We start from the raw sequence: 16,009 nt of genomic DNA on the forward strand, positions 1-16,009 counted from the left end.
AAATTCTAGACTGACAATTTAATTAAAATTTTCATTAACAGTTCCAGAACCTGCTAATATTGAACCAGAGTCATTATCTAACTTATTTGTGATGAGGTCTGTATATGAGATAAGTAATATGGAGGATGAACGACTTAATGAGGCCTATTGGCTGTCGAATCCTATCACAGATGAGGCAGATGTAGAACCAGACCTGATTAGAATGGACATGGAGGAGATCTGCAGTAAATACTGTCCTGATTATAACTTGGAAGAAGAACTGAAAAAGACAACTGTGTCATCAAATGAGGAAGTAACTAAACCAAGGAGGTTAAGACATGGGTAGGAAAGTTTTCTATGTTTGTAATTTACAGCCGATTGCATTGAGTGTGTAGGCAAAGGTAATATCTTTGGTTAGCTTGATTGCTAGTGAACTGTGAAGTCATTATTAGGTAAGGTATACTACCCTCCTTTTGGAGTAGCCTTGTCCTACAGACAGATAGATTGGTTATCTGTCTACTATTAAAGGAGAGTAGTTTACATAACCTAATAATGACTTCAGCTAGCAAGGAAGCTAACCAAAGATATTACCTTTGCCTACACACTCAATGCAATCGGCTGTAACACTGACCAAAAGAGCTCATTCTGTATTTTGATATTTTGTAATGAATATTTTCCTTCAAATTATTTTCCACTTTGTAGATGTGTTGAATGATTTACCTCATTTATTTATACTTTTAAACTATTGAAACAGTAGGTAATTTAGCTTTGTTCACTTAGTCGTTAGTCCTAGCCATACAATACTTCAGAATTAATATAATGAGATGTAGCATGATCGCCAATTAGACAAGTATCCACTAACTCCCTTAGTATCCACTAAGACATGAAGTTCAAAACTCTAGATGTAAGTTGTAAATATAAACATCTTTAATTTATCTTTTGCAGAGATAGAAGAAAATCACAAGAAATCAATCTGTATAGAGGCAAAGGACTAAAAAGACCTTTTGGTTAGTATCAACTTGTTATCTACTACTGATTAATGTTCAACAGTGATGTATAGTCATACGCTGCATTACTCCTCTTATAAAAAAGTCATATCAAAAACGTTTTGGGAAATACTTTCTATCCGCCTCAATTCTACGAATTTTAGATGTAAAAAAGATAAGTCTTTCTTGGATGTTATATTGGCCTTTCATATTTCTGCAAATATTAGCAAGTACCGGTATATATATTTGCCCTGTCATTCAGCTCCCTAAAATTTCCTAAATAGTTAGATAAAAAACAAAATTGATTTACAGTACAAGACAGATTTGAAATTTTTAGGTCAATAAGACTAACAGATGCAAATATGATGCCATATTCTTGCTTTTTTAAAACTATGATTCAAGATTATTTTTTTACACATTTCAATTTTAAAAATTAGATTGACATTATTTAAAGCTGTATATATTTTTAGTGGCACCGATGAGAGGACGTGGCATAACCAGAGGCCTACTGAACAATAGTGGTAGATCTGATAACTTCCGATGTCGACCACCAAATACTAGTAGACCACCATCAATGCATGTTGACGATTTTATGAAATTGGAGAAAGGTGGCAATTATGAAGGTGGGGCCGGAGGTGGTCCTCAACCTGGTCAACCACGACAAGAGGATTTCAATCGTAGAATGGATTTCAAGGTAATTATCATATAGTTATTTTCAACCAAGTCACAAGAATTTTTCTGGTAGAATGCTTTGAACAGTTTTCATGTAATTTTGTTGACTGGTTTGTATCTATTAGAATAACCTCCCTCAAGTTATTTTGATAAATTTCTGATGAGACATTAAGGAGTTCTAAAACTTTAAAAAGTGATAGGCATATCGTGCCATCATGGATCAGCTCCTGATTTCTTACTGGTTTTGTTTTAGAATGTTTCACATAGTAATAACATAGTCCTAGTATAACCAAAATATCAGGATTTCTCATGTAGAATGTAATTAAATGGTTACAACAGATAGGGACCATCCCAAGTAAAATGATACTGTTTTCCATATTTTAGCATTTATCAGAATTTTTTGGGATGGTATAATGGTATGATGTTGTTGTTGTCTTCGTCTTCTAAATCGTCCGATGACACAACGGTGTCCAGACAATAACTTAAGTTTAAGCTAATAGTTATAACATTGTCCTAGTATAACCGAAATATCAGGATTTCTCTTGTAGAATGTAATTAATGGTTACAACAGATAGGCACCATCCCAAGTAAAATGATTCTGTTTACCATTTTTTTTTAGCATTTACCAGAATTTTTTGGGATCTATAATGGTATGATGTTGTTGTTGTCTTCGTCTTCTGCATCGTCCGAAGACACAGTGGTGTCCAGACAATAACTTAAGTTTAAGCGAATGGATCTCTGTGAAATTTTTTAAGAAGGTTCAATACCACAAAAGGAAGGTTGGGATTGATTTTGGGGATGATGGTCCCAACCGTTATTAGAGAAATTAGGGGCCCAAAACAAGCATTTTAGTTTCAGGATAATAACTTGTGTATAAGTATTTTGATTGCTCTGAAATTGTACCACAATGTTTAATACCACAAGTAGAAGGTTATGATTCATTTAAGGGGGTTATGGGGCCAACAATTAGGAATTAAGGGCCAAAAAGGGGCCAAAACAAGCATTTTTCTAGTTTCCAGTCAATAACTTGTGTGTTTGTGTATGGATCTCTCTGAAATTGTACTACAAGGTTCCATACTACAAAGGAAAGGCTGGGATTGAGATTTGGGGTTATTGCTCCAAGGTGGGTTTCCAAAAAAGGGGGGGGATTTTTTCCCCATTTTTTTTAGGGATTCATATTTTTTTTCAAAATTTTTCAAGTTTCAATTTCTTGAAAAGTTTCAAGAAGAAATCTTGAATTGAAAACAATTGTGCTAAAGAATTGTAAGATCTTTGACCACAATTATTTTGTGTCAGTAATCTATATAATGTCAAAAATTTGATCACAATCCAAATTTAGACAGTATCAAGCTTGAAAATTGTGTCCAAATTTGCCCCAACTGTTCAGGGTTCGACCTCTGTGGACGCATCAGGCTGCCCTTAGTGAGCATTTTATTAGCCATTTTCACTTAGATTACTTTATTGTTTATTTTCTCACTTAATTTGTGTATTGTTTTCACATAAGAGAAGTTCAAAGTTTGTGACTATTTAAACTTGTGCTTTTTATCTACTCCTGAAAGTAGAGAATATTTATCAACCGTAAAATCTTATAGTTGGTTTACATTGATAAAACTGGAATATCCTTGTATTATGCATCTTACATGGAGCAGTGATGTATTGTTTAAAAAAATCACTCAGCTGGGAGATAATTAATTAATTTAATGATATTTCTTTAAAATTTTTGCAGGAGATGGGTAGAGGTGGTTTTAGAGGTCGAGGTTTTGATAGAGGTCGTGGTAACTACAGAGGAAATAGAGGAGGAGGCTTCTTCACACCTCCTGGCAATATCAGAAGTCGGGATTCATCTAATAATATATACAGTAAGCTGCAAATCAATTTTTGCCATAACTTATTGATGGTAAGAGATATAAACAGATAGACATTCAGTTTAATTAAATTTCAGTAATCAATCATTTGTTTCTTACTTTTTATGATTTATAGATTTAAAGAAAAAACCCACCCTAAAACCTAAAGCATGCTGATTAAAACAACAGATTGTATCTGTATTTACCACTGTATTTCACACTGATGATGATTTATTTTTTCCAGTTACTCAAGGAGACAGTGGTGGCGGCAGCAGCAGCAGTGGTGGTGGTGGTGGCAGAGAGTATGACAACAGACAGAAAACTAATTTTACACGACCTTTCAGTAGAGGGTATGTATAAATCATACAAAGAAAAACTTTCTTAGGCATTTGTGTGGTCAAAAAATATACAAAAATACCAACTCTCAAATTTTCCAGCCAAGAGGAAAAGGACCAAAGTCAAATTTCCTCAAATCAATCCATGATGAATTATAAAGAGGATTTGTCATTTTGGCCTAATGTGGGTCTTAAGTGGATTTGTTTATCCATTATCCATATCATTATAACTTAATAAGAAATCATTCATAAATGTAGTTAATTCTTCTATCTAAAGATGGAATTTAGAATGCAAACAAGGAATACTGTGGATTCATTTTTATTCGTGGTATACCAATTTTCGTGGGTTTCGTGGGTCACAGCGAACCACGAATTTAAGAACTCAACGAAGAATAATCCCGAGAAATGTGTATGGAGTTGGATGTTTATTTCCGGTTATGTTATGCAGTTCTAGTATAGTGTTGACTAGCGATAAACATTGTAACATAACACGTGATTTTAATTGAAAGAAGATACAAGTATTTTGATTAAATCTATAATAAATATATCGAATATCAGTGATAATTTACTTTTTAAAATTGATTAAAACTGTTCATGGAAAATAACTGCAAGTTGTTAATTACCGTGTCATAGTTTGGTTTACCTGTGATTAAAAATCAATAGGATTAAGTACGGGGATATTGCCCGTAGGTAATATTGTTTATTATGACAGGAACATTTATTTTCACACCTTATACTTATATCACTGTTTATTATATCGTGATTAGGGAAATTAGCTTTCAATCATAAAGTTTTGAATGCCTTATAGAATTCAGACAAGAATTTATAAATTGTAAAACAAACAAATAATTAGTTGTCTCTGCCCATTATGGTAATCGAAGTTATCAATGAACACTTTAACCTAGAATGACCAATTAAGCGAGGATTTTGACAATTCAAAACTTTTTCAATCAATTCCTTCTTTTTTGTTTTGTTTTATTATTGATCGAACCAAGGATGTTATATGATCTCCTAAATCAAAAAGAAATCCACGAATTAGGTATCTAATTTTTGTTGTTGTAATCAGCAATCCACGAATTTACGTATACCACGAAACGTCTTTTTTTCTCTATCCACGAAAATTGATACCCACGAAAATAAATGAATCCACAGTAGGTCAAAGAGTCAACAACTTGAGTAAACCATTATAGATCAATGTAAGGCCTTCAATACGAAACTAAGTGTTGGCTCACACCAAACAGCAAGCTATATTTTCATGTAAAATAAATTTTTGCTATGTAGTGAATGTTAAACCCAAGCTCTTACATATACTGAAATGTTTTAATTGCCATAGAAGTAAAAAGCCTGAGCAAGTGAGTCATAAAAAAAAGTTTTTCTCACTCAACTCAGTTGAAGATGAAGCTCATTTTTTCTTTCCATGCCAATATATAATAATAGTAGAGAACCAAATCTTAATAACATTTCTAATGAGTTTCATTACATAAAGATAATCATTTGGTCTGGATAATTTTAAATGATAACAGAGGTGATTCATATCAGTAGTCAGTGGTTATCTTAATTCTTTATTTGAAACAAGGGCAAAAGATTATAAAAGATCTAAAAACAAATATTGTATCTGGACAAAAAGTTGTAAAAAAATGTGTTATTAACAATAAGTTTACTGATCTAGACAAGGAGTTATCCTCCTTTGTATGGACTGACTCCTCCCTTTTATTATTGAACAATTAATGTTTGTTATAAAAAATCATTATTGAATTGTATTGTCTTGTTTTTTACTTGATTGCTTGTAACGAGTTCTATGATTAGGAAAACAATAAAATATTGTATTGTATATGTATTTAATAGGAATAATCGACCAAGTTTTGATGACCGTAGAGGAAGAGATTTCCGATTTTCTCCTCGAGGTGGGAGAGGTGGTGGGGGAGGTAGCTACTGGCAGAATAAAGAATCAGATGGAGACAGGTAAGGTTTATACAAATACAAACAGGTACACTATACAGTGTAACCTGTGTAATCTGACACACTGGGGGACCAGATATAAATGTAGGATTAAGCAGATTGTCTGAATGCTCAGGTTTTTTCTGTAAGGATAGGCATATTTTGGCACCAGAAAAATGTGTTGGTTAAAGCAGGAAGTTGGAAAACTCTTAAGTGTCGAATTAGACAGGTTACACTGTATAACTTGATAGATATATCAGATAGGTAGGTTTGAAACAGATAATGATAGATGCACTTTTAATATTTTTTTAGATACCAGATACATTCTTCACAGATAATCTTTATGCAAACTTTAAAAAAGATAGTAAATTTGTTTTTTCTCTGTTTATAGATATTTCTAGTCACTTATCAGAAAGTTAATTTCAAGGAAATTAGAATTATGACTACTGGTACATGTACCTTGAATCATGATTTGTTTTGATTTAAAAAAAAAATAATTGTTGATTACTTTGAATTTAATATTCAAGAATAAACTTAATGTGTTGTATACTTCAATGATAGAGCAACCCAACAACAAAGCTGAACTGCTCTGTATATATTTATGCCCACGATGTAGGCAATCGGGGCATTAAGTGTTATCTTTAACCATTCTCCATTTGGGTTGCAAGTTATTTAGAACATTTACTTTTCAAGAGTTATTCACCCTTTAACAGACACATTCTTCTTTCATTCTTTGTAACCCAAGCCTAAACTTTACTTGAAGTGATCATGTACAATAATTTTTTTGTGTTTATGTTTCATTGAATAAATGCAGCTTTTCATTGCTTTTATAACCTAAATATTAATTTGTCTGTTTCCTTTCAGATTTAACAATTCCTCTCAGTTTTATGGTAGAAGAGATGAACACAATCCATCAAGACATGTTCGATCATTCACAAAATAAAAGGCATTGTTCATACAGACAATTAGATCATGATCAGAACTCATCAAATATGATTTTATGAAATAAACATTGTACATTCAAAGATCTTCATGTCATTGACATTCTCATTAGTTTGATCACCTTCATTTCCAATATCAATGAATTTATGAATCCTAATTGGATTTCTGAATTATCTTCTTAAATAAATTTATTTGGTGGTATTTTTTTAATAAAAGCATCATCAGAGCCTAGATTTTGCTTTATATGAATATTACCAATTTTACAAGCTTTTGTAAAAAATATTTAATTGTCAACTGGAACCAAAATGAAATAATCATTATTTGACAGACATGCTAGCTTGATGTTTGATAAAATTTTATTTTGGCTATGAATATTCTTAATATGAAGAATAATTAAATGGTAAAATGGTGGTTTTTGGTCTATAAGCAATTGTATCATGATAGAATGTATTAAATATGGTAAGGTTTTATCATAAACTCAAAGTAAACATATAAGTCTATGACATTAGAAGTTTTAAAAACAGATTCAAGGACTTTGTGACAATAACATTGTTGAAGGAAAAAAATCAATGGACAAATTTGCCCTGATCCTTGGGCCATGTAAGTAATTGCCATCACTTGGTGTCCTTCAGCATCCTTCATGAGTGTAAATTTATTCAAAGATCTCTGCATCTACGGAACAAACTTCAACCAAAATTTGTGTTGATAGATCCTTATGGTATAAAATTTGTGTATTTAATTCCAATCAGTCACCAAACATGGTTGCCATTGCTAAAAATAGAACAATGGGGTTACAAAGCAGTTTTTATAAGACTGCAAAAAAATTTTGCGTTCATATAATGGTATGATGTCGTTGTCTGCGTGTCCGGACACTAACTTTAGTTTAAGTGAATGGATCTCTATGAAATCTTATAAAAAGGTTCAATACCAAAGAATGAAGGTTGGGATTGATTTTGGGGATGATGGTCCCTACCGTTTTGGAATTAGGGGCCCAAAACAAGCATTTTTCTGCTTTCAGGACATCAACTTGTGTATAAGCATTTCAATTGCTCTGAAATTGTACCGCAATGTTTAATTCCACAGGTTGAAGGTTTGGATTGATTTTCGGGGTTATGGTCCCAAATGTGTAGGAATTTGGGGCCAAAATAAGCATTTTTTTTAGTTTTCAGTCAATAACTTGTGTTTAAGTGTATAAATCTCTAAAATTATACCACAAGTTTCCATACTACAAAGGGATGATAATTTTTTTTTTTGGGGGGGAGGGGGATATGGTTCAAATCATCCAGCTATTGAGGACAAAAAAGGGGGAAACAAGGGTTTTTCTGGTTAAAGGACAATTTAGAAACTTTAAAAGCAGTGAAGGGGAGTTATCTAATTAAACTTTAAAGAACACTGTTATATATATGTTTCATTACTTGATTACCACCCTTACACTGCTTGAAAATTATGCATTAAGAAATGACGATTGCCTTGAGATGTGTAGCTGTAAATTTATTTTTTAAGTTACTGTTTATTAATATTAATTTTAACCATGACTGTATGTCATTTTATATTTTAATATTTTATGATGTATTTAAATGAGTAGTTATTGTTGCCAACTCCATTAGAAATTTGAATTGAGATTATTTTTTAATAAGGAAACAAGGAAGGTGAAAAAAAAATGTGGGAGGGGGTGGGGGGTAAGGGTGTAAAATTTTTCTCATTTCAGATTTCAGAAATTAAAAAGAATTTTTCTACAAATATTTTGTTTTGAGGGGATTAATATTCATCAGCATAGTGTATTGCTCAATAGCAAAAAAAATAATTTAAGTTCATTAGACCAACATTCATTCTGTGTCAGAAACCTATGATGTGTCAACTACTTAATCACAATCCAAATTTAGAGCTGAATCCAGCTTGAATGTTGTGTCCATAGTTGCCCCAACTGTTCAGGGTTCGGCCACTGCAGTCATATAAAGCTGCGCCCTGTGGAGCATCTGGTTGGCTTATATCTCAAAAACTAAAACAGGAACAGCAAATTTAAGACGTGTAAAAATGACCAGCAGGTCAAGATTTACATGTAAGAAGGTTTGCAGACAAATCTGACTACCCAATTTGGAGTTATTGCCCCTGTTTTATATTATGAAAATTCTCATGTTTTGGTTATTATCTTTAAAAAAATTACAAATAAAGAGAAATTGTAAATGCAAAAATATTCAGTAAAAAAATTTCTATCAATAAGTCTAAGGTCCAAATTTAACAATTGGTCATTTATATGAGTCATTGCCTTTGAAAGTTGATTTTTCACTCTATTTTTTTAAAAGTTTTTACAGAAAATATGATGGTAAGAACCTTTAAATGACAGGTTTGAACATTCATTAATATACATTAAACAACAAAATAATCAATGATGCAAGATCTACAAAAAATCTTCCAGGTGAGTGTCTTAGGCTTTCAGGAGCCTCTTCAGGCTCTTATTTTGTTAATTGTTACTGATTTCTCAGTTTTTGTTGTTGATATATTTTATACTTGCCTCTAAAGCTTGTCCGTGTTGAAGGCAGTACTTTTACCTATAATGGTTGAATTTTACAAATTATGACTTGGATTGTGAGTTGTCTTGTTGGCACTCATACCACATCTTCTTATATATACTACATAAGTCCTAGCTCCTTGGTATATGTCATCAAGCATCATCTGGTTATGTTATACTGTACAACAGATATTAAAAAAAAAGATTTTTTAATTGGCATGTTTACAATTTGCCCATGCAAAATTGAGTCACATATTTACTGCAAAACATGGTCCACAACACTGACCAAGGGTATTATTAGTGAGAAATAACTATTAAAAGACATAGAAATTATTAGGTTGTTCCTTCATAGGAATGGAAGAGTATAGTATGATTAGGTTGTTCCTTCATAGGAATACAAGTTAATATATAAACACTGTAAGATGGTGACAAGGGAACGTAACCATCTAAAAATGGATAATTAACGATAGGAAATGAAAAGTCATCTCTTTTATCATATATTTTAGTATAAAGCTTTCCATTAATGATATAGATATCAATATTGAGGAAAGGGCAGTGGTCATCCAATATCATCCAAATATCTAAAAGTATTATTAAATTTGTGTATCAGATGTTGTTTCCATGGGTCTTTGCTGATTTTTGTCAGAAATTGTAACTCTCAGAATAGCATAGTGATGATTATGTTGTTCCTTCATAGTAATAGAAGAGCATAGAAATGATTATGTTGTTCCTTCGTATGAATAGAAGAGCATAGTAATGATTAGGTTGTTCCTTCATAGGAATAGAAGAGCATAGTAATGATTAGGTTGTTCCTTCATAGGATTAGAAGAGCATAGTAATGCTTTGGTTGTTCCTTCACAAGAATATAAGAGCCTAGTTATGATTAGGTTGTTCTTTCATAGGAATAGAAGAGCATAGTAATGATTAGGTTGTTCCTTCATAGGATTAAAAGAGCATAGTTGTGATTAGGTTGTTTCTTCATAGGAACACAAGGGCATAGTAAATAAATGATTAGGTTGTTCCTTCACAAGAATAGAAGAGCACAGTAATGATTAGGTTGTTCCTTCATAGGAATAAAAGAGCATAGTAATGATAAGGTTGTTCCTTCATAGGAATATAATAGCATAGTAATGATTAGGTTGTTCCTTCATAGGAATAGAAGAGAATAGTAATGATAAGGTTGTTCTATCATAGGAATATAAGAGCATAGTAATGATAAGGTTGATCATTTATAGGATGAGAAGAGATTAGTAATGATTAGGTTGTTCCTTCATAGGAATAGAAGAGAATAGTAATGATTAGGTTGTATCTCCATAGTAATAGAAGAGCATAGTAATGGTAAGGTTGTTCTATCATAGGAATATAAGAGCATAGTAATGATAAGGTTGTTCTATCATAGGAATATAAGAGCATAGTAATGATTAGGTTGTTCTTTCATAGGAATAGAAAAGGATAGTAATGATTAAGTTGTTCCTTCATAGGAATATAAGAGCATAGTAATGATAAGGTTGTTCTATCATAGAAATAGAAGAGCATAGTAATGATTAAGTTTTTCCTTCATAGGAATATAAGAGCATAGTAATGATTAGTTTGTTCTATCGTAGTAATAGAAGAGCATAGTAATGATTAGGTTGTCCCTTCTTAGTAACAGTAGAACATGGTAATGGTTAGGTTGATCTTAGTTACAGGAAAATATATAGTAAAGAATTAAGATAATGGTGTCCTTTCTTAGCTACAAAAGACATGTATGTACCTGTCCCAAGTTAAGAGCCTATAATTCAGTGTGCCTGTTCCAAGTTAAGAGCCTATAATTCAGTGTGCCTGTTCCAAGTTAAGAGCCTATAATTCAGTGTGCCTGTCCCAAGTTAAGAGCCTATAATTCAGTGGTTGCCGTTTATCATACTTGTTCTTCGTTTATTATTTTGTACATACATTAGGTCGTTAGTTTTCTAGTTTTTATTGTTTTACATTTGTCATTACGGAGCCTTGAGTAGCTTAGTATACAGTATTGGTTTCGCTCATTGTTGAGACCCATACAGTGATCAATTGTTGTCAACCTCTACGTCATTTGGTCTCTGGTGGAGGGTTGTTTCATTGGCAATCATACCACAACTTCCTTTTTTTACATAATTATGACAATGTTTCCCTTCTTAGTTGCAGTAGATCGATAGTGATTGCAAGGTTGTCACTTCTTAGAAAGAGGAGAACGTGAAATCGATCAAGTTTTTTTTTCGAGTAACTGTTGGACATAATCAAAATCAGGTTGTGCTTTATCGAGAACAGAAGAACAGATGCTAGATAAGGTTTCCTTTTATAAGTTAACAAAAGACTATGGTAACAATCAGACTGTTCCTTGGTAACAAGAGAAGTTAGTTATGATCAGGTTGTGTCTTAGAAACAGAATAAGTTAGTAATGATCAGATTGGTGTTTTTTTTTACAGAAGAAAACATAGCTATGATCAGGTTGATCCTTATTTACAAAAGAACATGCATACAATAATGATCAGGTTGTTCCTTAGTAATGGCAGAACATATTATTGATCAGGTTGTTCCATAGTAACAGAAGAACATAGTAAAGTCAGATTATTTCTTAGTAACAGAAGAACATAGTAACAGTCAGATTATTCCTTAGTAACATAAGAACATAGAAAGGGTCAGATTGTTCCTTATATACAGAAAAACATAATTATGATCAGGTTTTTTCTTAGTAGTAGAAGAAAGTAAGGTCATGTTATCATTGAGATACAGAAGAACAAAGTAATAATCCAAGATGTGCCAGACAGAAGGACACCCAGTTCCTGTTTATCCTTTACTTTGTTTGTAGGAGGCATAAAACGTATTACATTAGTTTTAATTTGGACAATTGTGGTCTTAAAGGTTACAGAACTGTGTATTACAGCTTGATATGATCGCTGTAAAAGATGAATATATAAAGAGATGGATAAGACATCTAGTCCCTCTTGTAAACGATCTTGACCAAGGGTAGATGACTCTGTGAACGAGCACTTTATTGGCATTTTAACCACTTCAAAAAGGTACTCTAAAACACAAATAATTTGTTTCATTTGAATCTGACTAACAAGTAGAAATTAAATTAGCTTGTTAGCATATATAGAACTTCAATTATTGATTCTTTTACTAGATATGGCCTAGTTTAAATGTATATTGCAGGTAAAACAACTATATATGGATAAAATATTTATTACATCATAAAAAGTATACAATGAAAGAGTATTTCTGGACTTTTAACATACAATATGGTATTGTATGTTTGTAGGTCAAATGAGGTCATTTCATTTAACTTACAAACGGGATAACGTTGTACTAGTCAGTAGATCCTACCGTTATCACCAACCGTATGGATATAGAGGGGATTACTGTCAGATGATAAATTCATTTTTAAATACCACAAATATTTTAGATTATTTTCCATTTTTGACACACCTAACCACACTGAGAATTCACTTGTTCGGTCAGAAATAATACTTTTACATTCATTCTTGACATTCAACGGTGGTTTTTTTTCATGGTATGTTTTTTTTTCCCACTCTAACAAAAAACTAAATAACACTGCCTTGTGACGGGAAAATTTCAAAGATTATTAAGAATTATCAGAGTTCAATATCATATAAGAAGGGAGTCGGAATAATGTCTGTGAGACAAACCGTTTACTCTCTTCGGCTACATCTTCTTACATTACAACTCTCTACGAGGACTGGAAGTAGATATTAAAATGAATAATGCATAACATTCATATCCAAAATCGGAAGACACAAATTCACATAATACATGTATATTCAACTCACACCAAGTATTTATACAATGTGTTCATAGATATAAGAATATGTATGGCATGATTGCCAATGGGACAACTCGTTCGCCATCACTTTCAATTATATTGTTGTTACTTTCCCATGAAGGGGTGAACATCGTTTACAATGTGAAACACTAGCATTACAACTAGCAGACGAGGATGGTTCATTTTCCCGCTTATTTGTATCTCGTAACACTTCCATTAATTCCTTTTTCTCAAGTTCTAGTTTTTCGACATCTTGTCTCCTTTGAATTTCCAGGTCCATCATTAATTTCAACTTTTGTGAAAGTTTGGAGATTTCTGATTTCATATCATCTATCTGCGATTGCATTGTTGCTTCTTTCTGAACCATGTGACTTCGTTGCATATTTAATCGAAGTTCCATTTCTCTTTTTTGTTCCTCATATTTACATGAAATTTCAGATCTTAGTACGTCCATTGCCGTCTTGAGTTCAGTTATACAATTATGAGTTGTGTCTTCTGGAGTGACCATCAAATAGCCACAACCACTCGGACATTCCATGGCATGAAACTGGCATGTCTTTAAATGGTCTTGCAAATCTTTTCGCAGTACGAGAGTAGAACACTTCACGTTGGTGCATTCGACTTGCTTGAAATGACATTCCTGCTGGTGGCCGTGGATAAATTCCAGATCACTAATATAGTCACAGCCGCTTCGATAGAATTCACACCGAATTTGAAGTCGGTTCAAGTCATTCCTCATATATCTAAAAAGCGGTCGCAGACTTAAAGATGATAGAGGTTTTCGGTCTTCTGGACAAATCGTTTCGTGAACCAACCACCCTTCAATGCAGGCTCTGCAGTAAGCGTGCTCACACGGAGCCTGAACTGGGTCCTCTAGTACGTCGCGACAAATGCAACACAACAATCCTTCATTTATAGTCTCCAAAAATCTGTCCACATCAAACCCCATGTTGTGATGTGTCTGTAATGAAATTAGGTCAAATAAGAATATGTTGTGGTGACACTTAAACCATGCATACAAACTATAGTAAGTGTTTGGTCAGAAAGGCTATAATGGAAATATTGTTTATAACATACATTGTACTTGACTTTGTTCAAAGGAATAATTTAGGTTCTAAAAGTAAGCATACTTTGTAAGTACGTATCAAAGATGACCGAATATTTTATGCAAATATCTAATTTAAAAGGCAGTTTAAATATTTGCTCCATTTGGCAGTAAAATTTGTGCTAAGTAATTAGATTGAATATCAGAAAAAATTCAATCCACTTGGTTTGTAGTTTTCAATTTCAATTTAGAATGACATAGATATAAAATGACAGATGGTTTTATTATATGTATTCGATTGCGTTTGATATCCTTTAATAACATGTTTTGATATCTATAAGTTATATCAACCATACTACAATAATTATCGGTAACTGGTTTAAGCTAATCAGAAACAAATGCTGACTTTTATAAAAAAAAAAAAATCTTTGTTTTTGCTTGTTTCTGTTTTGTTTTGTTTTTTTATTTTGGAAACTGAAATGACAATGGAAAGTAGAAGTATTCCCATATGCTGCATGTTAAACAATTGTCGTATACAATAACTCATAATTATGACTTATTTTAAATTGTCAATCAATTCATCCTATATAGCGATAGATATAACATCACATTAAACTGAAACAATTTTAAGCCATTATCTTTCAGCTGATGATACAAGTTAAAGCAAAAGAGAACTTAAATGTTTGCTGAGGAAAAAACATCGAACTTGACAATAAAACACAATAGTATCTTGTACATATGTAAAGTAAAACCTATCAATAATTGATGTTGTATGTAAAACGTTTAATTTACATTTTTTCATTTAAACTTAATTAGCGTACTTACCTGAAAGTTTCCCTTTCAAAACAGCTGATGTGTAGCAGGTCGACAATGTTTATATTCTCTTGTTTAAATGCTTATTAAAGTACCAAGTTTTGGCAAACAATGGGGTAATTGAGCTTATCTAGATATAACACTTTGTTAAGCGCTTGTTAGATATATTTGACATTTCGGATGGATTCAACCCCTTTTCTTTTTAAAGCACAATTGTAATCTGATGAGCCGTATATTACAAGTTTTAATATCATGTCATATCGAACGAATTTTTAAATGTGAAATCGATTAGAGCTATTTTCCTAATTCACCAGTTTAAAGTTTTGGCTGGCTTGCTTGCTTTGTTTGTATATGTTTGTATAACTGTTTGCCCAAGCATGCCATTGTTATTAAGTTTTACAATTGCAATCAATGCAACAGATAGAGGCTTCAGCATGTATAATTCTATTGGATTCTTGAGCAAACATTTATACAACCAAAGCAAGCAAGCAGGCCAACCAAACTTTCAAATTGCATGCAGTAGTAAAATGGCTCTAAAGAACAGATTTTTTGCGTTGAAATTTGAATTCTTGTGATAAATTGTTAAACTATGAAAAAAAGTACAAAATAGTTTCATAATTGATTTTTACATGCACCAATCGTCAGTTGGTTTATATATATATATTCTTTATAAAAAAAAAACGCACGAAAGTTACCAGGCTTATATTTGTGTATACCAGACGCGCGTTGGGTCTACAAAAGATCATCCGTGAAGCTCAAATAAACAAAAAGTAAAAGGACGTACGAAGTCCAACAAACACCATATACATTATTCTTAAATGTGTTCATTTATGGGAACCACTAGGGTAGATCAATGAGATTTCGGGTATGCAGTATTTTATTAGAATTGGCATATCTAAATTGAAGAGAGATTATTTGGTTTATTTTTTTTTACTTTGAATCTTTTATTTAGTTTATCTGTTATATATATAAGTACGTCTGAGATATATATATCCTGCAGTCAGCAGGACTAAAGAACATCAGTTGTTCGACCTGTTAGTCAAATGCGTTTTGTTTAAATATCCTTTTTCACTTTTTGGGTCTTTTGGAAAATGTTGTTTGTGCTGTATTTAGACCCTTCTACAACGAAATTTGTTTTACATGCACA

The 16,009-nt window shown here is 32.3% G+C and overlaps 2 protein-coding genes across 3 annotated transcripts in view; one reads left to right on the forward strand and one right to left on the reverse strand.

Annotated features, from left to right (window-relative positions):
• LOC143078947 (protein virilizer homolog) overlaps positions 1–6,779 on the forward strand; it is a 50,213-nt gene extending 43,434 nt beyond the window's left edge. For both annotated transcript variants that reach the window (XM_076254024.1, XM_076254025.1), the window contains exons 32-38: positions 42–321; positions 925–986; positions 1,436–1,659; positions 3,364–3,496; positions 3,726–3,831; positions 5,662–5,778; positions 6,619–6,779. In XM_076254024.1, the coding sequence (XP_076110139.1) occupies positions 42–321; positions 925–986; positions 1,436–1,659; positions 3,364–3,496; positions 3,726–3,831; positions 5,662–5,778; positions 6,619–6,697 (1,001 nt within the window). In that variant the 3' untranslated portion in view covers positions 6,698–6,779. The remainder of the gene's footprint in view (positions 1–41; positions 322–924; positions 987–1,435; positions 1,660–3,363; positions 3,497–3,725; positions 3,832–5,661; positions 5,779–6,618) is intronic.
• A 5,611-nt stretch (positions 6,780–12,390) lies between these two features.
• Positions 12,391–15,032, reverse strand: LOC143078952 (RING finger protein 151-like). Its single transcript, XM_076254028.1, has 2 exons — positions 14,875–15,032; positions 12,391–13,965 (listed from the first exon to the last, which is right to left on the reverse strand). The coding sequence occupies exon 2, from the start codon at positions 13,951–13,953 to the stop codon at positions 13,099–13,101; it is 855 nt and encodes a 284-aa protein (XP_076110143.1). The 5' UTR covers positions 13,954–13,965; positions 14,875–15,032; the 3' UTR covers positions 12,391–13,098.
• Between the last annotated feature and the right edge of the window lie 977 nt (positions 15,033–16,009).

This window comes from Mytilus galloprovincialis, chromosome 6, assembly GCF_965363235.1.
Source record: "Mytilus galloprovincialis chromosome 6, xbMytGall1.hap1.1, whole genome shotgun sequence".
Taxonomy (NCBI): Eukaryota; Metazoa; Mollusca; class Bivalvia; order Mytilida; family Mytilidae; genus Mytilus; species Mytilus galloprovincialis.

What these genes read in the sequence shown, in the direction of transcription:
- LOC143078952 (XM_076254028.1), bottom strand. Translation starts at nt 13,953, where the DNA reads ATGGGGTTTGATGTGGACAGATTTTTGGAGACTATAAATGAAGGATTG.